The 23,971-nt window shown below is 47.1% G+C and overlaps 1 protein-coding gene across 1 annotated transcript; it reads left to right on the top strand.

Moving 5' to 3' along the window:
• The first annotated feature begins 1,496 nt into the window (after positions 1-1,496).
• Positions 1,497-23,967, top strand: LOC125429911 (zinc finger protein 202-like). The gene is made up of 7 exons (XM_048491495.1): positions 1,497-1,637; positions 3,653-4,557; positions 7,782-7,887; positions 9,430-9,512; positions 11,789-11,915; positions 16,330-16,437; positions 23,702-23,967. The coding sequence occupies exons 2-7, from the start codon at positions 3,862-3,864 to the stop codon at positions 23,965-23,967; spliced, it is 1,386 nt and encodes a 461-aa protein (XP_048347452.1). The 5' UTR covers positions 1,497-1,637; positions 3,653-3,861.
• The last annotated feature ends 4 nt before the right edge of the window (positions 23,968-23,971 follow it).

Here is a 23,971-nt window from a genome sequence, read left to right as displayed (position 1 = left end):
ATCCTGGCACCTCTGCATAGTTTCCTGCCCTCGCTCCAGGAGATCAAAAGGCAAAGATGCTTTTCACAGTCATGTGTGATTTTGCTAGTTTTACAGTACTATTCCATCACAGTTGTCAATTCTGAGAGGGAGATTTCCTGGCCTCACTTGCAGGTTGGCAACCCTATGAAAACACTGAATTACAAACACAAGAAAACAATGAAAATAACAGCGGGACAAACTAGAGCCCCTTTTTGCTTAAATTCCTTTTATTAAAATGCTCTCTTGGACCATCGCATTGTACACATTCTGCTCTGACGTCTGTAGGGGATTTTAGCATCGGGGCTGTTGTGTGGTTTCCGGGCTGCACGGCCGTGCTCTAGTAGCATTTTCTCCAGCCCAGACGTTTCGCCTGCATGTGTGGCTGGCATCTCCAGAGGGTATTTATGACGACTGAGGCTGAGATTAAGCTTGGGAGAGCCACTCTTATCTCACCTCAATCTCGGGTTCTTTTCCCTCCTATTAAACTCCAGACCAGCTGATTTCTCAAAGAATTATTGTAAAAGTTCAAAACAAAGAAATAAAACATAAATGCATTTAGAGAAACTGACCAGCTGAATGCTTCTTGTGGATCTCTTGGGACCTCCAGTCAAGAGGTGCTTCTCTTAGCCAGGGTAGGAAAAGACCTGTTGGCTCTCCAGATGTTCAGGAACTACAGATTCCCATCGGCCTCTGTCCAATATAAATTGGATAGACTTACTGGATTCTAACTGGCTTTCTCGCTGGTAGAGACTGATAAGGAGGGAGTAACAGTTCCTAATATCTGGAAAACACGATTCTAATAACAAATAGAGTCACCTAGGCTTTGTTCCCTTATTCTCCAAGAAAACTTCTCCCGCTCGCCATGAGGTTTCCAAAACCTTTGAAGTGCCTTATTTGGGCATCTTCCTATCCTGGGTACATTTCCATGGCCTTTTGGTTTCCCCATTCGGTGGATCAAAGACCATTTGATCAAAGACCCTTTTTACCATGTAGGTATGACGCTGCTAGATTTTACAGTATTATTCCATCACAGTATTTTAGCATCGTTTTCTCCCAAAGCAATGAGGAAAGGCCGCAAATGATAGAGCGAAGCCTTCCCTGGCAGCGAGGGAGAGGCGCAAGCTACACGCATCTCATGCCACAAGCGTGTCCGTCGTTTGCACGTACGACAACACGCGACTCTCCAGCGCTCCTCCTCTGGTGACTTCTTCCTCGTGTCGAAAGGGGACCGGAAACAGGAGGGCGTGTATTACTCTCTGTCCTGCATCTTGGGGTCCTTCCGGGCATCCACCCCCTCCCCCGCACCCTTTGCAAGCCCGGTGCTTCCCCGTGCACGCTTTCCTGGCGACTCAACCCCGTGGGGGGGTCAACGGGGCTTGCAGTTGCCAAGGAGGAGGAGGAGCGGCCCTGAAACATTGTGATGCAGCTTGCAAAGGGCTTCCTTTCCGGGGATGGGGGAGGCGTCCAAAGGGTTAAAGCTGGAGGACCTGGGGACATTTGAGAAGGGAGGCGGGGCTGGCGGGCGAGGAGTCCTCCGTCTTCCCCCGGACCCAGCCCGGCTCTTTCCTGCTTCGTTGGGAGGGGGCACCCTTGCCTTGGATGGCTGTGAAGCGAAGGTGAGGTTTAAAGGGGAAGATTTTTGCCTACAGGAAGGTGCTGCGGGGGGAGGGGGGGTTGGCTGGCAGAAGGGAAAAGTTGCTATGGAGAAAGGGGTGCTGCCAGTCATGCCCCCACCCGCCTTCACCCAGGCAGGGGCTTCGATTTGTGCACCGCTTGATTTAGTTTATTTTTACAATTTGTTAGGTGCTGGACGCAATGTCTCCAACCCCAGGCAGCCTGGTCATTCCTGATATGGTCTTCTGTGCAGGAGAGAATCACACTCTGCACTTGCTCAGGGGCACAGGCAGAATTCAGAGTTGCCAGGTCTGGGTTGTGAAATTCTTGGAGGTTGGGAGGTGGGGGGGGATCCTGGGGAGGGCAGGATATGGGGGGGAAGGGGACCTCAGTGGGGTATCATGTGACACAGTTCATCCCCAAAAATGACTGTTCTATCCAGGGAAACTGTAATTCTGGGAGAACTCTGTTTAGGGACCCTGGTCTTCTCAGTGATCTCTTATCCAAGTACTCACCAGGACTGACCCTGCTTAGCTTCCAAGATCTGAGGAGATCAGGTTAGCCTGGGCCTTACAGGTGAGGGCACAGATAGGCACAGGTGCCTGTATGTATGTAACAATCACTGCTACTAGCCATTGATAGATCTGCTATCCATGACTGTTTTTTTAAGCAATTTAGACTGATCCCCTCTGGGGATGGGGCGGTATAAAAATCCAATAAAATAAATAAATAAATAATATCATTTACTTGTGGCAGTACCTGTGAGTTCCATAAGTTAACATCACCTGAATAAATGGTTTTTTTTGTGGTTTCCCTTGAACATATGCTAGTTGGGCGACAGAGATCTTTTTAGAAATGAGAATGAAATATATTCCAGATTTAACCCTCCTGCCAAGTTTATCTTAACAAAAACGGTGTGAGAGGGAGTGACTGGCACAAAGCTACACCTTATGGCAAGAATAGGAGGTTTGCACCCAGATCTCCCTAGCACTAGATCAGCTTTCTAACCCACGGGCACCTAAACTTTTGAGGCTATGAGCAACTTCAGAATTTTGAAAGCGGGTTTACTCCAAAATGGCTGCCACAAGTCACTGAGCCAAATCAAAAATGGCTGCTTCCAGAGGTGAGTGGTGGCCAACCAAGTGAGCAGGGCAGGACAAGTGGGGGGAGGGGGATGGACCTGCCAGCCAAATGTGCCCCCAACATGACCTAGGCAAGTGGCATCTAGGTCTTGAGCCCCCTATGCCCCCCTCCCGTGCACCACTGGGGGGAACAGAACTGCATACAGACTGAAGAAACCCCAGTTACTTATAAGTCTTCTTGATAATTGGGTGCCTGGACTAGTGAACCCACAGATAAGGAGCAGGGGTGGGGGGTGGCCCTGATAAACCCCTCCAAGAAACTGGATGCAGCCTCCAGGCTGCATGTTTGACATCTCTGGCTTGGATATTTGTGGCGGGTTGGGTATGCATAGGGATTGTCATCATCCCGCACCCCAATTCCTTGAGGAGCTGGAGCCTGTTGTTGTAGACCAGTGGTTCCCAATGGCTTTTTCACTTGGGTACCCCTTGGCAACCAATTTCCCTAAAATTGTACCCCCATATTAGCAAATCCATTACATCGTTTTTTCAGGTACCTCCAAACACTCTGGTACATCCACCTGGGAGTATGCGTGCCCCAGGTTGGTAACCACTGTTGTAGATAATAATTAGGGACACATCAGCCTTCACCAAGGTTTTTTAAAAAAATACAGTGGAATCTCAGTAATCTCTGCCTTCGGTTTATGCCGGTTTCGGTGTTCGTCGGTTGCGCCCGGCTGTTTTATCTTCCTCGGTTGTCGTGGGGTGCCTTGGTGTTTGCCTATGCTCTTTGCGTAAATTTGCAAATGGCGTAGCCTCAGTTTACGCCGTTTCAGAGTTTGCCGAGCGCCACTGGATGGATTCCCGGTGATTACCGAGGTTCCACTGTAAGCTACTTATCCTTTCCACAGTCTTCTGTCTCTTTGTCTTTCCTACAGGATGCAATCCTGCTTGCAATTTGGACATACTGGTAGGTGATGCCCTCTGAGAAGAAGCCATCAAGACCCATGTCCCAACAAGATGCTGTAGGAACAGCTTGCTGAGCTTGCCTTTCAGTAGCTGCAAACTGAGGCCCAGCAAGGGTCAAAACAACCAGCTGCCCAGGTTGGCCTGTTGAAAACTGAAGGGGAAGGAGTTAGGTTTAAAAATGGAGGAGAGAGTCAAAACCACAAGGGAGGTTCCCCAAACTGTCAATGAAACGTGCTTAAAGGAACTCCCAAGACAGGTGGCCTCGCAAAAAGGTGAACGACAACCAGATGATAGGTTGTCTCAGCAACGGGCAGCCCAGCGTCAAGAGTTCCTGAAAGCTCTGGATTCCCATTGTTTAGGATGGGGAAACCCACAGCTGATAAAACTTGGGCCCTGGGATGACGCCAAGGCCTTCCTGGCCTCCTTTGAACAAGTGGCCGAGGCCTGTCAGTGGCCCAGGGAAGAATGGGCAACCCGGCTCCTACCAGCACTGAGTGGAGAAGCCCATCAGGCCTTTAGCAGCCTAGAGGCCAGAGACAGAGAGGATTATGGGAAAGTGAGGGCAGCCATCTTGCGTAGGGAAGCTGGCTGCATGGAAGCCCTGCGGCAGCATTTCCGGCAGTTCCGCTATCGGGAGGTGGAGGACCCACGGCGGGTTTACAACCAGCTCCGGGAGCTTTGCCACCTGTGGCTGAAGCCAGAGAGGCACTCGAAGGAGCAGATCTTGGAGCTGCTAATCCTGGAGCAGTTCCTGGCCATTTTGCCCCAGGAAATCCAGAGCAAGATCAGAGCCAGGGACTTAGAGGCTGGCATTTCAACATTGGCAGAAGAGTTCCTGAAGAATCCTCAAGAGGCCAAGTCCTGGGAATGGCAGGTAAGGTTTGAAAAATATCAGGATGTGTGACATGAGGATAATGTATTTTATGGTTCAGCCACTAAGGTCAGCCTCTGCCATAGATTCACCAATAGTAATACAAAACCTATTAAATCAAGGATGATCACAAATCCAAATCTCTTTCCCACCTTAATGACTCTCTTGGATCACATTTTGTCACACATCTCCCTTTCTTCAGTATATTAGATTTTCCCATCCTGGTCTTACGCATGCGCAATGTTCCCCTTCTCCTCACTGGTATTCAGTCCATGTTGGGCTCATATATGTCTCTCCTTCCTCCCATATCTCCTTCATCAATTCTTTTTCTGGATGGTACCGTGTTTCCCCGAATATAAGGCAGTGTCTTATATTAACTTTTGCTCCCAAAGATGCGCTATGTCTTATTTTCAGGGGATGTCTTATTTTTCTGTGTTCCGTTCATCGGGCGTGCTTCCAAACAAAAACTTTGCTACGTCTTTCTTTCGGGGGATGCCTTATATTTCACACCTCAGCAAAACCTCTACTACGTCTTATTTTTTGGGGATGTCTTATATTCAGGGAAACAGGGTAGTTGTGAGGCAGCACTTCTCTCTGCATCTGCCTTGAGCCTAAACAAATATGGTAATCTATAAATGTGGTAAATACCACTGGTCACAGGGAGAGACAGTCTGCAAATTCTGGTTTGAGCAAAACACAGTTAGTCACCAGTTCTGCTTTGAGCTAACCACAATTAGTCATCAGTTCTGCTTTGAGTGAACCACAGTTGGTCATAAGTTCTGGTTTGAGTGAACTACAATTAGTCGTCAATTTTCTGCGGATGTAACACTACAACACAATTAGCTCCAGTAAAGCGAATTAGTATGTGCACAAAGGAGACAGGATGGGGAAGAAATACGTCAGCTTTGCAGAGCTTTCCCAATCTCTCAGTGTTATGTCTGTCAGATTTTTGTCCTGACAGCAGATTTTTGTCCTGTCCTTCTACAGAATTAAGATTGCAACACCCCAGGTTTGCCAGTTTCCGGCCCACTGTGGGCAATCACCCTTTCTTTTCCTCTGTCATAAATGCTGTGGCAGTGGTGGTGAACCTTTGCCACTCCAGATGTTATGGACTACAATTCCCATCAGCCTCTGCCATCATGGCCAATTGACCATGCTGGCAGGGGCTGATAAGTGGTCCATAATGGAGTGACTATCCACCACCATGCACTGCTAATAATTGTCCATGATGTTATAGGAATTTGCTCAGTCCCTTTGGTCTTCCGCATGGACATTTTTTTGTGGGAAGGAAGGCGGGATTCCTGGAGCATTGTAGTGTTTATGGTGCTTGCCCTTACTTAATTTCACCCCCCCCCCCAAAATCTTCCACATAGCTGGCAATCCTATAACCCACTTATTAGATCCTATTAAGTTCTGTTGAGCTTTGTGGGATTTAGTTCTAAGTAAATGTGCAGAAGGAATTGCTCTGAATCAAATTCAGGTAGGATCCAGTCACTTTGGCACCATTCTTATCCGGGCCAGAGATCCACGTGGGTGTGGGATCATCCATATCCTTCCCCACCTTCCAGTGATGCCTAGGCATATTTCTCCAGGAAACTCAGAAGCAAGCATGTAGGAAGCAACTTTGCCTTGTTGTTAGAATGCAAGTTGCTGGGGAAAGGGTGGGCATAGACTGCCTTGGAACATGGAAGTTCTTTTTAGTCACAAACGTATGGATCTTCCTTATACTGGATCAGATCCCTGGTCCAGTATTGTTTACTTGATCGGCAGAGTTGTAGGCAGAGTTCTTTCACCTGATCCATTTAGATGGTGATGCCCTGGTTTGAATGCCTGGGATCTTTTGAATGCCACTCAGGCTGGGCGAGATCAGCTAACCCAACGTTACCCAGCAAGCTTCCATGGCAGAGTGGGGATTTGAATCAGTGTCTCCCAGATCTTAATCCATCAATACTAACCACATATTGGCTCTCTGATCCTCCTTGATAATTAGTCCAGCCCTCTTTGAAAACCATTTAAGGTTGTGATCATCACTATCATCAGTCAGTTAATCATGCAAACAACTACCTTCTGTTTCTCTGTCCTGGTTCTATGTCCTATCAACTAAATTGAATGCCCCTGGATTCTGGCATTATGGAAGACGGATGCTTTTTTTAAAAAACAAACCTTTCTCCTCAGGATCATATGCAGTGGTGGGATCCAAAAATTTTAGTAACAGGTTCCCATGGTGGTGGGATTCAAACTGTGGCGTAGCGCCAATGGGGCTGTGCAGAGCATTCCGGAGGTGTGGCCGGGCATTCCGGTGGTGGGGCATTCCTGGGCGGGGCTGTGGCAAGGACGCAGCTGCTGCGCCAGTCCTTGAGCAGGAAACGAATGCACATAGGCGCAGGCTGCCACGCATGCCGGTGCATCTCCTGCTAGACTACTTCAAGTTCTGCGCACTACTGCTGAGAGGAGGGGTGTAACTAAGGCAAAAATCACGTGGCAAAATCACCAATTAGTAACCCCCTCTCGGCACACACAAATAATTAGCAACCTACTCTCGGGAACCTGTGAGATCCCACCTCTGATCATATGTATTTGAACTAACAAAACTCCAAACTGTTTCCTCATAGAAAAGGAAGAAGAGTTTGGATTTATATTCCCTTTCTCTCCTGTAAGGAGAAGGAGCTTACAAACTCCTTCCCTTCCTCTCCCCACAACAGACACCTCGTGAGGTAGGTGGGGCTGAGAGAGTTCTGAGAGAACTGTGACTAGCCCCAGGTCACCCAGTAGGAATGTAGAGTGGAGAAACAAATCTGATTCACCAGATAAGACTCCACTACTCAGGTGGAGGCGTAGGGCATGAAACCTGGCTCTCCAGATTAGAGTCCATCTGCTTTGAACCACTATACCAACATGGCGGCCCAGGGAGATAACCTTGTATCACTTTGGTCACCCTTTTCCGCACCTTTTCCCACACTGCAGTGTTTTTTTCTGAGATGGGTGACCAGAAGGGTATGGGATTCTAAACATGTTCCAGAATTATGTTTCTTGGCCCAAGGGTATGGTATGTTCTTGTTGGTGCTGAAGAATGCTGCTCTTTCAGCCATAGTCAGCATCATCAAAGGTGCCCCCACCCACCCACCCACCCAGCAGACTCTGAGGGAACACAGTGGGGATCCTCACACATAGTCCTGGCGCCGATCCATGCCTCTTTCTCCTGAGTTGCAGAATTGTTGCTCTTTCAGGTTCCATTGGAGGAGGCAGATGTGAGGCCAGAAACCAAGAAGGTTCTTCAGAGACAGAACTACATGGGGGCCAGGGAGAAAGCAGAGGGGGATCTCTGTTTGCTCGGTAAGCATTCATTGAGGTAATCGTCATGACAGTTAGATCATGGTGATCATATCCTATCCAGCAGAGGTATGAGTCAGCAAGAAAGGAATGATCTGACAGCTAGAGAACCGGTTCTAACCAGATGCAAGTGACCTTTACAATGATTGGTGGAACCATGTATATAAGCAACTGTATTGTACTGTGTCTGTGTTCCTTAGGGAAACAAGTGCACGGCGAAGCACTTTGTTGGACTGCTTAATATTCCTGCTTATTCTATGTTGTATGTAGTATCTTGTACATAGAGCAACTCAATGGTAAAAGCCTTCTTTTGAATGAAACAGCTGTGTGGAGTTTTTCTTCATGAAGGTGGGGGTTTGCTGTACAAGACCACTTGTCTACTCTGAGTAGCACCGCTCAATTCTGCGATCAGTAACACAGTGCCCTGGTGCCTGACAAGTGTTGTAATGTATTAACCACAGCAGTAAAACCAGCAACCAGCAGAAATGGAGTGTCTCAATCTACACCATGCCAGGAGATCGTTTCAGTTCGCCAACTGCCAAATACCTGCTGGAACCAAATTGCTTTAACAGATATACGGAAGGCCAGAAATGAGGAGGACAAGACAGGTTTTCTGGGACAGGGAGTTCCAAAATCCACAGTCGAAATGGCCTTGCACCCATAAAAGCTTATGATGGGTTTCTTGAAGCGTAATGAGCAGCTAGATATGGTCTGAGCGCTGTCTCAGCTCACAACAGGTGACAGTGAGGTTTCTTGGGGTCAGCTAGAACTCTGTGGTGATCATTTCCCAGAATCCTCTGCAGCGATCAAGGCCACTTGGCCTGATGTCTTGGCTTACCCTCTTTGTCTCTGTTCTCTCTGGTGTATTCTGTTATTCTGGTGTATTGATATAACCTATTCTGGTGTATTGATATAACCTATTCTGTTATTCTGGTGTATTGATATAACCGCCCTGAGTTGCCCTGAACCAGGCTTAATTGGGAAAGGGCAGAGTAGAAATCTAAAAATAAATAACATAACGTAATTTCAGTAAATATAAATAAAAATGAAATTACCCATCCACACGCTCCTTGACAAATTAATCCTGACATCAAAACTTGGAATATATAGTTGAACCCTCAGTCATGGGAATAAATAAATTGATGATTCATACTGTTTTAACAGGTAGCAGTGAATATACTACCCTGATCTGGATGGCCTGATGATTTCAGATCTCAGAAGCTGAGCAGGGTCGTGCCCGGTTAGTGCTTGGATGGGAGACCACCAAGGAATTCCAGGGTCGCTATGCAGAGGCAGGCAATGGCAAACCACCTCTGTTTATCTTCTGTTTCGAAGGCTGTCACTAAGTCAGCTGTGATATGACATAACTTAAACACATTATATATACTTGGAGTCCAGATGGCAGAGATAACATTTTATTAGCTATCTGAGTGTTAGAATAGTATTTGAGTTTGTGGGAGGTAGAGATGGTGGCTTAACTTTAGGGGTTGAAGAAACTGCACAAATCCCTTCTGAAATCTCCTCCTCTTTTCTGTCTCCTCACAGCCAGTGGAATAATGTCCACAAGCCATCCTAGCTCAGTGCTGACCCCTGAAGACAAAGACTTGACTGAAGGTGAACTTGATGAGGTAAGTATATCATGCCAACCTGTCCATTTGCTAGATTGTTATCCTGCCTTTGGAGCTTGGGATACACTGTATTGTGGTGCTGCCCTCCATTTTTATCCTGACAGAAACCCTTTGAGGTAGGTTGGGCTGACTGGCCCAAGTCCACCAAGTGAGTTCCATGCCTGAGTGAAAATTCGAACCTAGGTCTCACCAGTCTTTCCCTGACCTTCACTACACCTCACTTCTTCTCCAATCTAAGACAGTTACATAGCTCCTGGAGCCCTATAAAAACACAGTAACAAACAGGGTACCAACAACCAGAGGGGAAAGAATATAAATCCAAACAAACAACTGTAACAATGATGGCTAAGATAATTAGTGTATATATTTGTTTGTGACATTTGTGAAGATAATCACAGTTACAGGCAACCCAACCAGAATAAAGTCACAAGGGTAGCATTATATACAAAGATAGTTAGTAAAAAAATTTACACCTGTGATGGAATAGTACTGTAAAACTAGCAAAGTAACATATGACTGTGAAAAGCATCTTTGCCTTTTGATATCCTGGAGGGAGGACAGGAAACTATGCAGAGGTGCCAGGATGAAACTTCAAAGGCCTAAGTTACCCCGTGGCCTGAACAGAGTTTTCCTGAGAAGGGGAAAACAAAGGTTTTGGAATTCCATCTTGAGACGTGGTCAGAGAAACATCTCTGGCCATGGGTTCCCAGAATGGGGACAAGGAACCAAAAGGGACATAGCCACCTAAGCAATCCCTTAACCGCAATCATGTTTTATTTCTTTGATTTCTGTTTTTCAATAAAAATCGTTGAGACCTCGGCTAGTTGGAGTTATTGGAGAAAAGAACCCAGGTTTTACTGAAACAAGCATTGGCTCTTCCAGGCTTGCTTTCATGATAACACTTAAAGGTGTGTAGTTTATAAACAACTTGAAACTGAAGCAGACCTTTTTGAATCACGGGAAGCCTCTTGGGCAGTTCTTAGACCTATTAACCATGCAGGGCTTACCCAGTGGCTCTTTTCTTCAGAGCTGGTTTTTTCCGTAATTCTCAGCGCTAACCGGGGAATTTCCCGTTGTGAAGCTTCCCTAGCCAAGCCAACTTCCATTTCCCTTACCTGCCACTTGTCTTACTACCAGCCACTTTTTTCTCTTTTTAAAAAAAAGAACACATTTCAGGCTTCTCTGCTGGGAGGAACTGCTGTTAGGTGGGCAAGGGAAGATGGGAGAAGGCGGGAGGGCAAGCAAAGCTGCAGTGAGCTGAGGGCACACAACAGATCTTTGCTTTTTCAGCAAAGACAAAAGGAAAGTTGCACTTAAAGAGGTTTGGTAAGCCAAGGGGCATATCTGATCTACCTCACAGGGAGTTCTGGAGAGGGAAACGTGTGCACATTCAAGAATCTGCCCCTTATGGAATGGACGTTCATCGCTGGGCAGACCACCCGTTGCTAATACGTAGGTTTAAGAGTATGGTTGACATTTAAAATCATAAGAATACTTCAAGAGCACTGAAGAAGATTTCTGAGGAAGTGTAAAACTTACTACGTGAAACAAGGCAGTGCTGGAGAGTTCATAAAACATCCACTGTCATCTAATGAACGTCTGCTGAAATCTGTGTTGTTATTTTACATTGAGTTCTGTTGATAACAAGTTTCAAGTTGTTTACGAACTACAGACCTTTGGAGGTAAGATTTTTTTACAAGCTCACTTTGTATGTAATGCTGCTGTTGTGACTTTATTCTGGTTAGGTTGTGGTTTTTATAAATGTTACGAACAAAAACATAGACGCTAATTACCTTAGTTGTCATTAGTACGGTTTGGATTTATGTTTTTTCCCCTAATTACTGTACTATAACCCTCAATAAACTTGATAGTAACCACCAGGTGGGGCCTGGATATCTTCAGGGATTACAACTGATCTCCACACTACAAGGATCATCTCCCCTGTAGAAAATGGCGGCTCTGGGGGTGCATTATGTGGCATTATACCCTTTGAGCTCCACCCCTGTATCTCCAGGCATTTTCCAACATGGAGTCAGTAACTCTGTCAATAAAGACCAATTTCCAGAAAAAACTGAAATCTAATATTGACCGTGATGTACTATGACAGCAGAGTGACATCACTCTATTGCTTGGTATCTCTGTGGTGAAAATTCTGCTTACTCCACCCTGAGATAGGCTGACGAAAACCAGTTTGAGCACAATGTAACGGGGGGTGGGGGGTTATTTTAAAACAGGGCAGTAGCGGGAGCTGAATGGGAGATGCTTTCTTGTTTCAGGCAGCTGTGAATTTGAATGAGGTGATGGTGTCTTTGGACAACGTTGACTGTGCCATGTTGAACTCCAGCCAAGGAACCATGCACTGGGAAGTCATGCAGGAGAACTCAGAGGATGTCAGCAACTTAGGTAGGTATCCCCACACACACAAACACTTTGGCTGATTCCGCATGGGCCAAAAACAGCAGTGTGAAAACGGTGTGAAAATGGTGTAAAAGGGTTTAAAACGGTGTAAAAGGGTTTATACTGTTTTCACACCATTTTCACACTGCTGTTTTTGGCCCATGCGGAATCAGCCTTTGTGATTAGAAACCAGAAAGGGGCATATTTGAGTCTCAGCAGAAAGCATTTCATACACTCTGTTCTTCACTGCTTGTGCCAAAGCAAGCAGAGAATTCCTTTACTGGATTACCCTTCTGTCAGTAAGAACAACAGGCAGCTGAAACAAAGAGCAATTCAGTCAGACCTGTACGTTTCAAAATGCTGATAAAGATTGAATGTTAATTTATGTTTATTTGGGGCTCTTGTGTCCGAAAATGGTTGCTGCAGATGATGGAGTAAACCACCGAATGCATATTTTCAATCACACAGTGAACCTTGTGCTGTGGTGGCAGCTGCTGGCGAAGTAACATTTTTGAAAATCTGCATCGCCAATCAAATTTCCAATGGCTGAACCTCCAAAAGCACCACCTGGCCCCACCCAGTTTCAAAAAACACTTGGCAGGTACTAGGGAACGTTTTTGCTGTCTCTGTGGTGCCAGTGGGCACTATATTGGAGATCTCTGGACTGTTCTGATGAAGAAGAAAATACATACCTTAGCCCTTCCTTCTGTCGTGGCTTTTTGAAAAGTTCTGTTCCTAACCACCTGGACCCTTTCAGAAAAGAATGCCCTTTCGATGAAGTTTCACAGTCTGTGTATATATTTTGAGTCGGTCAGTTAGATCATCTGTGAGCCGGTTGATTTGTCAAAAAAATGTCTGTAGGTCCTTGCCTGGAACGAAAGTGTCATTTTGACATTGTCTGAGCCAGTGGCTAAACCGAAAAGGGGTTTCTACTGATTACAAAAGCAGGACGCAGGAGTAGCGGCCTCTTCATTTCCCAAATCAACAAATTAAAAATGTATAAATTTCCTTTTTGAAAATTATCTAGTTAGAGATATTTGGGGTTCCTGTTCCTCCGCTGTGTAGCTCTCTTCAGCTTGCTTCTCCAGATCTCAGCTATTATTTCATAACCTCCTCGGTGGGCTCTCAAATGACTGAATGCTCCTCTGTAGGAAATAGTTCCCTCCAGCTAGAAAACTAGCTTTGCCTTCTCCCTGACAGGCTACTTTTCTGGGTGTGTGAATTTTAAAAAATACAGAACAACCTTCAACCGCGCAAGCTTTCACAAGCAGTGGGTTCACAGAGGCAGAACCCAGGCAGGCTATCCACTTCTCTTAGAGCTAGGCCAGTCGTCCCCAGCGTGGCACCCTTGACACTTTTTCTGGTGCCGGTCAAGTGGTTTTAGAAAGTGGGTGCAGCCAGGTGGAGCTTTTGCCCATAGCCATTGGCGATCTGATTGGTTGTGGTTCTTAAAAAACTGGTTTTATTTATTTATTTGTTTATTTATAATTGTATTTATAAAACTGCCCCATCCCCTAAGGGCTCTGGGCAGTGAACAACAAATATTATCGACAATATGGCAATAACAATATCATTTAAAATCAATAACATTATTAAATATAGAAATTGCATAAAATTACATAAAATTACAGCGTTTCGTATAAACCATAAACCATATGGCGTCCAACATTAAACTATTAATAAGAACCCCCTCCCGGAGAGGGGGGCGGTATAGATGTTGTAGCTCCCAGAGTGGTAATAGGGAGGGGCAGGAGGGGCGCATACTATCAGCGGCCGGCCTCCCCAAAGGCACCGGTGGAACAATTCGGTCTTACAGGCCCTGCGGAACTCTCCAAGATCCCGCAGGGCCCAGACAGATGGTGGGAGAGCGTTCCACCAGGCTGGGGCCAGGGCCGTAAAGGTCCTGGCCCGGGTGGAGGCCAGCCGTATCATTGAGGGGCCGGGGACCACCAGTAAATTGGCCTCTGCTGAGCGCATATGGGGTAAGGCGGTCCCAAAGGTACGAGGGCCCCAGGCCGCGCAAAGCCTTAAAGGTTAATACCCATACCTTGTGGATGATCTGGAACTCCACTGGGAGCCAATGCAGCTGGCGCAATACAGGCTGAATGTGATCACGGTAGGCACCTCCTGTAAGTAGGCGCGCAGTAGTTTTGCAGCAGCAGCCACCACAGCACAAGGGTCTTCACTGCACCAGTGAAGATAAGCGGTGTGTAGGAAGAAAATATTGTAAAACAATAAGCTCATTATAAAAAACACAGCTTCTGCCTGAAATATTGAAGGATTCCTATTATAGTTATGAATAACCTCTATCCCTGACAAATTTATGGTCGGTTTACCTCCCACAGCAGCCATTTTGTCATTGGCCGCACCTCCGATGGCAGCCATTTTGTGGTTGCAGTAATCACCCTGTGTCAGAATTCCAAAGGTGCTGATTAAAAATCTACCAAGAGCAAATTGTATAGTTGAGGAACGGCCACTCAGAGCACCTCTGTACAACCCAGTACAATCTTAACTGGTTATGCAGAGAGGGAGACTTTGACTTATGAGCCTTATGTATTCTGCTCTGTGAAGGGACACACAGTTTAATAGGAAACAGTAGTCCCTTTAATCATGGTAGGGAACTGCGCAGAAGTTCTCTGCCTCTGCGCGGAATTGAACTGCCTGCAAGAGCTCCCCCGCCCTGCTGGCGGCCACCCAATCTCCACAGCACCAATATGGGGTCTGCGCAGCTTACAGGGAACGTTGATAGGAAACCTGCTTCAAAAGGGCGACAGAGTTCTGGCTTTACATATGCATGGTTCAAGCTCCAGTATCACTGCTGAAGTTCAGAGCTGGCCATTGTGAAGGAAATTCAGGATTTGCCAACCCCACTAAAAGAGAAACCAGTGGCTGAAGAAAGATGAGTGAAGCTCCCAAAATCTTAAAGGAATTGGTCTGTTTTCAAAAAGGAAGCAAAAGATGGGGACGAATTGAGATTAAGGAACTTCGCCTGATTCTGGCGAATAGGAGCTCCTCCATGGCAGATTGCTGTCCCTAGTTTTGTTTGTTAAAATTTCATCAGGGTGAGTTGCTCATGTTCCCATTCCTCAGGACTCAGTTACCCCACCCTGGGAAGCAGATGGCTCTTAACGCCTCTAAAGTCAGTGCCTGCGCATTAGCATTGTGATGGCTTTCAGTGCGCAGGCTAGCACAGCACACACTGCAGCTGAGGTTTATTTCGAACTGGGGATGACCTGGTGTGGGGCAACTTGGCTGCTTCTCTTTTCAGTGGCGTAGGAGGTTAAGAGCTTGTGTATCTAATCTGGAGGAACCAGGTTTGATTCCCAGCTCTGCCCCCTGAGCTGTGGAGGCTTATCTGAGGAATTCTGATTAGTCTGTACACTCCCACACACGCCAGCTGGGTGACCTTGGGCTAGTCACAGTTCTTCTGAGCTCTCTCAGCCCCACCCACCTCACAGGGTGTTTGTTGTGAGGGGGGAAGGGCAAGGAGATTGTCAGCCCCTTTGAGTCTCCTGCAGGAGAGAAAGGGGGGATATAAATCCAAACTCCTCCTCCTCCTCCTCCTTCAGCTAAATTCAAGTCCAGTAGCACCTTAGAGACCAGCAGAGTTTAAGTTTTCAGGAGTCAACGCTCCCTTCAGGCTTCTCCCCCAAAAATCTTGTTGGTTTTGAAGGTACTAATGGACTCAAATCTAGCTCTTCTTCTGCAGACCAGCATGGCTGCTTACAGCAAGAATGCATGGTTAAAGCAAGGCTTCGGCCTTGTGTGATTGATTTGGGGAGCAGAGGCTTGATATGATCCTTGGTCTACACTGTTGTCATCTGTGGAATTTCTGAGAGTACGAAGAAGAGAATCAGCATGGAGAGAGCCAGCATGGTGCAGCGGTTAAGGGTGGTGGGCTCTACTCTGGAGAGCCGGGTTTGATTCCCCGTTCCTCCATGTGTGCAGCAGACTCCAATCTGGCAAACTAGTTTGTTTCCACACTCCTCCACATGAAGTCTGCTGGGTGAACTTGGGCTAGCCACAGTTTTCTCTGAACTCTCTCTGCCACACCTACCTGACAAGCAATGGTGGGATTCAGCCTATTCGCATCTATTCGGTAGAACCGGTAGCTAATTTTTTTGTGTAGTTCAGAGAATGGTTGTAATCCCACCACTGAGTCCTTTTGGAACCGGTTGTTAAATTATTTGAATCCTACCACTGCTCCCAAGGTGTCTGTTGTGGGGGTGTGAGGGAAGGCAAGGCGATTGCAAGCTTCTCTGAGACTCCTTAAAGGTAGAGAAAAGAAGGATCTAAAAACCAACTCTTCTTCTTGTGGTTTCACCCCCGCCCACCAATACAGTTATACTGGACATCATGAATCGTGTTTCCTTGGCGCTATTTTATTTGTGATTTTTCTGTTTCTCTTTCCATCCCAAAGGAGGATTTGTGATTCCCAAACCAGAAGCTGTATCCCAGATGGAACAAGGAGAAATTACCTTTGTCCAGGACTCAGAGGAAGGGGAAGAATTTCCAGGAAGCCTCTCTGGTGAGGACGGGGGGCTGATAGGGTAAGGGGACAGGGTAGCGTTAGGGATACCGCCCACACCAGAGACCACACTGTTGATGTGGAAAACCTTCTTTGCCAAATTTCTCCTGTGTTTCTAAGTCCTGTTTCTTTCTCTGTGCTGGCACTCCACAGGAGTGTAAGTTGGTTAATTGTAAAATTAATAATTACAGAAACATCCTGAAAGCTTCTTTTGGTTTCTTCTCTCTTACAAGGGTCAGGAGACACACACTGGTGATGATTTTTAAAAACATCTGTTAGCCTTGATGATTAAACAGCTCCTCCAAATACAATGGCAGTATATCTGTATGAACCTGTAGGTGAGGGAAAGCTGAGGAGCCCTGTTGCTTCTACATCCTGTGTTTGGGTTTCTTCAGTGACTGATAGATGCCCCTCCTTTGGAAAGAGGATGATGGACCAGAGGTCTGATTCTGTATAGTTGTACTTACATTCTTATGAAAGGTTTAGATAAATACATGATGATGGACTGCAGCTAAGACAATCAAGAATAGAACTCTCATATGTAAAGATGGTATACCTCTCAGTACAAGAGCCAGCATGGTGTAGTGGTTAAAGAGCAGCAGACTCTAACCCGGAGAATCAGGTTTAATTCCCCACTTCTCCACATGAGCAGCGGACCCTAATCTGGTGAACTGGATTTGTTTCCCTGCTCTTACATGTCAAGCCTGCTGGGCTAGTCACGGTTCTCTCAGCCCCACCTACAAAACAGATACCAAGTTACACAAAACACCCCACACTGTGCCATGGAGAGAAACCCATCTCTATCATTGCATGCCTCAGAAGATGCCAGCCATAGATGTGGGCGAAATATTAAAAGCTGAAATTGCAGCCCAGAAAACCCACCACAGCCAGTTGATTCTGGCCATGAAAGCCTTCAACAGTGTGTGTGTTCTGGTGTCTTCCTACAATTTGGCAAGCAAAACCAATTGTGTTACAGAAGAAGGGTGGGGGGAGCTACCTTTCCTTGCTGGGAGCAAAGATCCCCTGGAAAGAACCCACCACCATTGAGGTGTCTCCTGAGAACACTTAGACTGACCCATTGAGAAAGTATCCCTTTGGCACAGTAGTAGAACAATAACTAAGGCCCTTTCCACATGGGCGATTTACAGCGGCCCAAGGACAGCAAAAACGCTGTCCCTGGGCAGCTGTTCGCACAGGAGGTGTTGCTGCAAGGCAGCAGCGGCGTGAAGCGGCGTGAAGCCGCTCCTATTAACTTCGCAAAACTAGCGAGGTTTTTCTAAAGCACCGTCTTCCCATCGGCGCGGTGCGAACAGCACTGGTGGGAAGACGCTGCTTTCCTCCTCCCCTCCACTCACCATCCTGTCCTTTGTAGCTATGGAGGGCTTCAGAGCCCCGCCCACTCTGCCCTCCGACCCCTGGAGGTTGGAGGGCAGCGTGGGCAGGTCCCTGCAGCACTCCAGAGCAACGAAGGATGGGACGGTGAGTGGAGGGGGGCGACCGGCCTCCGGCTGAAGGGGAAGTGCCAGCCGCTCACATGCTAAATTATGCTGGCGGAGGCTCGGATCCGTGCGTGTGCGGAAAGGGCCTATGTAACAGGGTGTAAGCCTTGGAAAAAAACACATAACAGCAGTGGCGAATTTGCCTAGGGACGAGGGGTACCCCTTGTCCCCGGGCGCAACCATTTCAGTCACGTGGGGGGCGCCAAAATGTCCCCCATAGACTGCATCAGTTCAAGCAAGCAGCACCGGCAAGCTTTACGGAGCAGCCGGCTCAGGCTGCCTCAGCCCCACCCACTCTGTACGGTGGCCCACTGGCCCAGTCCCACTATGCATTGAGGTGCTCCGCCTCCCCAGTCCCAGCAAGCCCCACAGCAGCAGGAGGGGACGGGAGCTCGCCCTCCAACCCAGCATGCCTTGCCTTCTGTGTGTGGTCACAGCCTTCTCCCGGCTGCCTGGCCAGCAGCAGCACAGGGAAGGAAGCCAGCCGGTACAGGCCCAGGTAGCCTGGCGATGGGAGTGGGAGCGCTTCGGGGGGCATTTTCTCTCTTGAGTCTCCGTCTCCCGGCGTTGGCCAATGGGCCCCTTCAGGTGGGAGTGTGAGGTTGAAGGGCAGCCTGTTTCTCCCCTTTAAGAAGTCCCTTCCCTGCAGAGGCTGCCCACTCCCCTCCATTAAGTGCCAGGCCAGCCATTGTCGGGTGCTCCCCATGCATTTCCCCAGCCCAGGCCTCTTTCCTCTCAGCTGGTGCAGGGGCTTGAAATGCAAAGTCCCATCACGCCCGGCTGAGAGGGAAAGAGAGGTAGTTTTCTTGTGGTGTTTTAAAAGCTTTTACCAAGCCTCATGGGGCAGCTGGGGGGAGATTGCCAATCCTCCCCCCAGCTGCCTCATGAGCGACTTATAAAATTAAATCCTGCCTGCAATCTACCTCTTCCCCCCTCAGCTGAGTGCCGCAGGGGAAGCTTGGCATTTCCCAAGTCCCCTGCACCACCTACTTGAAGAAAGAGGAGTTATTTACAGGTGGATTTCCTTTCCTTCCATTCAGAAAACCAGTAGAGAGGGGCTCTTTTTTCGCTGCTTTTTTTCGTGAATGGAAGGAAGCCTCCTCCTCCAGCGTGGAGTGCTGAGTAGCGTGCAGAGGCTTTACTGGGGGAAGGCATGAGAATGGAAATCTGCAGTACTACTTCTGGTAAAAACTCATTTAGGATCACAGAGGTGGCTGATGCCAATGCTCTGATTGTAGCAGAGACTTTTGCACTCTTCAATCGCACTCTTGCACAATCACCTTTGCACTCCCCTCCCTTTCCTTGGGCTGTAGCAGCAGAACCTGCGCACTCCCCTTTCCCATTGCTACCCACATAATTGTATCCTCCCCCCCCTCCCCAATTATACAATCTTGATTCGGTTTACGGCAGTCCCACTTCGTTTTAGCACTTAATTTTTTTATTTTTCACCTCACTCCCATACACACACGGTATTTACAACTACAGCCTACTAAATTGCAAGCCTTCCATTTGATTGTTTTACTTCTTTTGTGCATAGAATGGGCTCTTTTTTTCTGAGGTTACTCTCCCTCCCCAGCTACCAGTGGGAGAAAGTGGGAGGAAAGGATTATTTATGCTGGGGCATTATGGCTGCCTTTTGGTGGTCAGGAGACTGGTAAAAGTGAGCAACTATATAACAACCAGAAATGTCCAGTCTTTTTTTCTTCATGGGTTGTACCTCCTCACCTTCTCTGCCACTCTCTAAGCTGTGCAGTTTTAGAAGAAAGAAAGAGTTTGGATTTATATCCCCCTTTCTCTCCTGCAGGAGACTCAAAGGCTGATGAAATCTCCTTGCCCTTCCCCCCTCACAACAAAGCACCACCAACTGAGGTGGGGTGGGAACTGAGAGGAAGCTTCCAGCTGGGACTAGCCCAAGGTCACTTAACTGGCATGTGTGGGAGTGCACAGGCTAATCTGGAATTCCCAGATAAGCCTCCACAGCTCAAGCTGACAGAGCTGGGAATCAAACCGGTTCCTCCAGATTAGATACGAGGCTCAGCCTCCCTACGCCATTGCTGCTCTTTTTTGAGTCAGAGAAATAGGTATGTGTGAACTGGCCGGGTAAGCAGTGAGGTTTACTAATCCTGTGGCGAGAAGGGAGATAAAACCTGGCACCACCTTCTCCTGAGCAACCTTTCTAAGAAAGGCTGGAGGTGGGGCTGCTTTCCCAGTGGTTCTTGCCTGAACTCTAAGCCCTGCCTACAGAGACAGGTAACAAAGTAGATAAATTTTTAACAAATCACACGGTGCAGTGCTGTATTTTTGGGAGCAACTGATCACACACACTCCCAGCCCCCATCTCCACAATCTCATCTTTTTTCTCCAGAGGCTGGAGTTTTTATCCTTCTGTAGAACTTGTTTCCACATTCAAAATATGTATTGCCTTTGAAATGTGCATTTTCCAATTCAACTGATCCACATAAAATACTTAAAGGTTTGGATATACCATCAATGGTATACTTTGCTTAAGAGGTGACATGATATACATGTTGCTTGAGACTCTATTTGAAGGGATGTCATGTTCGTTAGGTGAGGGCAAGCTTGTTTTTCTGCTGCTCTAGAGACTAATGCACTACTGCTTGGAGTGTGAGGTGGAGTCTCCCTCATTGGAATTTTTTTAGAGAGGCTGGATGTGTCCATCTGTGTCAGAATTACTTTGATTATGTGTTCCTGCATTGCAGGGGTTGGACTTGATGGCCCTTAGGGTCTCTTCTAACTCTATGAATCTAGTTGAACACATGAAACTATCGCTCTACTGTCTTCTACTGAATCTGGCTGTTTTCAGTAAAGTCAGCATTGGCTACTAAGACCGGCAGTTGGCTCTCCAGGGGTCCCAGACTGAGGTCTTTCCCATCACTCACTGCCTATTCCTTTAATGTCAAAGGATTGAACCTGGAATCGCTTCTGCATGCAAAGCTGATACTCTTATCCACTGAGCCATGTCCCCTCTCTAAAAGTAAACCTGCCTTTATTGAGTTAGAGCCAATGTTTTCCAATAAAAACATGACAAATGTCATATTCAACATCAAAATATGTGGAAACTATGTGTTGGAGGTAAAATGCTGGGGGGGGTGCCACCTGCTGGTGGCCGAGGTGAAGTGACCTCGAGAGAGGGTTTAAAACCCACTTGCACTGGCTAGGAGCTGTTTCTCAGATTAACAACCTACCTCATAGGGTTGGTGTGAGGATAAAATTAGGAAAGAAAGTTGGTGGGGAGAGAGCCATGTATGTTTTGCTGGGGGGGGTGTTTTGTGAGCTGGTGCAAAAAAATCATTGTTTGGGAGTAGTGTGGGAGGGTGGCCGCCCATATGGGGGGGGGCGCCAAACTCAGGTTTTGTCCCTGGGCGCCAGTTTGCCTAGAAACGCCTCTGCATAACAGACTATATAGTTTCTGTGCAGTCTTAACGCTTGGGGAAGAGATTAAGAGAACTATCCCAGAGAGATATACTGACTTGAAACAAAGCCCCCAAGATAGTTTTATAAAAAAGAAAACTTGTTATAAAAGAAATAAGGGGGGAAGGTGTTTGGATTCTAAAAAGGTTGGGAAGATAGCAAAGGAAAATACAGGGGAAAGATACATAACAACACAGCACACAAATTTACAAATAAAAGCAATAAGGTTGATCTGACTCAGCTAAATATACTTTACCAAGGCTGTATTAAGGTCCTCAGAGCATGTCCAGAGTTTCTTTCAGTAACAAGATGTTGGAGCAGTCATTAGCCCCTTCTCAACCCCTGGGGACCCCAGTTTAATTCTGGCAGAATGGAGGAATGTGGAATGGAAGGTAATGGGGTAATGTAAACCCCAAGGGTTTCCATGGTGACCCAGCATGGGGAAGTGGTTAAAGTGTTGGACTACTAGGACTTGGGAAACCCAGGTTCGAATCTCCACATAGTCATGCAAACTTGCTGGGTGATCTTAGGCCAGCCATACACACTCAGCCTTGACCTGGCTACTATTTGGAGCAGAGACCTCCAAGAAACACCAGGCATGATGTGGAGGAAAGCCACCTCTGAATGTCTCTTGTCCTGAAGACCCTTACAGGGTCTCCATAGGTCAGTTGTGACTTGACAGCAAAACCAAAACAAAACCCCAAGCATCCAGGATCTCAGGTGCTCTAGGGGCACTCTTGCGCTCTGGTAAAGTTTTAGGGTTTCTGTTATACATGGTTTTGCAGCTGAGGCACTGGTTAATAGGATCTTAGCAGGTCAGGATTTTTCCCTCCTGTTTCCCCCTTTTATTGTCTCTTTTGTGCATGGGAATGTGAATCACTTTACATGTTACCTTACATCGTGCTTTGTGTCCATTATACACTGGTTCTTTATAGATGCTGCTAACATGGTTTGGTGATTTTTGGTCGTTCTTTCCCTATGGCAGTGGTGGTGAACCTTGTATAGCCTTGCGCAGTGCCAGAAGGTTGCCCTCAGAAACCCCCCCTCTGTGGGCACGCATGCCGCGGAGTTTGTGTCATGGGGAAATGCAGCCCCCACACACACACATGTGGAGGGCTGGCCTGGGCCGCTGGACTTGATGTGCGTGCACTTCAGTGAGCAGGGAGGCTAGCGGGCCTGGTGCCTGTGCTCCAGGTGGCTGCTGCCCGGGGGGGCGGAGGGCAGAGGCAGCAGAGATGCTAGAGAGGCGCAGAGCGGCGCATGTGGGACTTGCTGGAGGCTACAGCAGGCTGGCCCCTGCTCGAGGGGGTTATTCCAGTTTAATTGCTGCGTTTGCACTTTGCCATAAATATCTGGGTTTTGGGTTGCAATTTGGGTACTCGGTCTCGAAAAGGTTCACCATCACTGCCCTACGGCTTATATTGGTCTGTTCCCTCCCATTCTCCTGTCGGTCAGTCTGTTCTTCTTTGTGCATCTCCTAAGTTTTAATCCTTCTTCCATTCACCTTGAGGCAAGGAAGAGAGGGAAGCTGTCTTCCTGCACTTAAGAGAACACATTAAACTCAGTCCCTGAGACAGCTGATCTTTTCTGCACATCCCATCTCAAAGAGGTGGAAACAGAAATCTGTGAATATTTCACAAGCACATGGACAATTTCAACAGGAAGGAAGAAACCATGAAAATGAACAGAATTTGGCTGCCAGTGTTGAACAACTCTAGAATCAAGACAGTGACTAATCAGCTCCACACAAACACAGGACAACTATAGACTATAGCAATCAAAGGGAACAAAGACCAGGATACTCCTATTCAGATCCATTCACCTATTGACCTTGCTATCTTCATTGTTACTCCCATGCTACAGACTTCTCTGTGACTCACATGCCAGGCTACTCTATTCAGATGGCCTCACCTTTTGACCTCACAGTATATATACTCCACTTGCTTTCCATTCCTACCATCAGATCCTCTGAAGATGCCAGCCACAGATGCAGGCAAAACGTCAACAGAGAATGCTGCTAGAACATGGCCATACAGCCCGGAAACCACACAGCACCCCATTTCAACCACAGTTTTAAACAATCACATGTGGAGAATCATGCAAGAACACCCTTATCACATAGAAGTTAGCAGATCCACCAGCCATGTCAAGTGACTCTGTCTGAATTAGCAGAGTCTCATGTCCCACTAAAGACATAACAATTTTTATGGGTTTTGCAACACAAAAACTTTGACTGCAATCTGTTTGTTCGTTTTTGAGATGCTACTAGACTTTTCTGTTATTTTTGGCTGCATTGGACTTTTTTAGAATTTGTTTGTTTTTCTTCCCTTCAGGTGATGAGGATCCAAGCAAGGTCAAGGTGGAGTATTCCCCACAAGGAGACAGTGAGCCGGAGGAAATATACAGCATGTCTTTGGAGATATCCCAAGGAAAGGCTTCTCTGGTAGCTGAGATTCATGAGTCAGGATGTGACTCTGATGGAAAAAAAGGATGGAATGAATCCATGCAAGGTCCAATGGCAGTGAAGGAAACCGCAGGGCACTCCAGGGTGAATAAGTTTTTGCACTCCAAGACTGGGAAAATGAGTATGCAGCTGTAAAATC

This window comes from Sphaerodactylus townsendi, linkage group LG03 (genome assembly GCF_021028975.2).
Source record: "Sphaerodactylus townsendi isolate TG3544 linkage group LG03, MPM_Stown_v2.3, whole genome shotgun sequence".
Taxonomy (NCBI): domain Eukaryota; kingdom Metazoa; phylum Chordata; class Lepidosauria; order Squamata; family Sphaerodactylidae; genus Sphaerodactylus; species Sphaerodactylus townsendi.
The sequence above is the reverse complement of the archived record's forward strand: the minus strand, read 5'-3'. Positions and strand labels throughout refer to the sequence as shown.

Bases quoted from the DNA above. Each gene is read 5' to 3' on its own strand.
- LOC125429911 (XM_048491495.1), top strand. From the start codon at position 3,862: ATGGAGGAGAGAGTCAAAACCACAAGGGAGGTTCCCCAAACTGTCAAT. The intron at 11,916-16,329 runs GTAGGTATCCCC...TCCATCCCAAAG, and splicing joins AGAGGATGTCAGCAACTTAG to GAGGATTTGTGATTCCCAAA. The intron at 16,438-23,701 runs GTGAGGACGGGG...TCTTCCCTTCAG, and splicing joins ATTTCCAGGAAGCCTCTCTG to GTGATGAGGATCCAAGCAAG.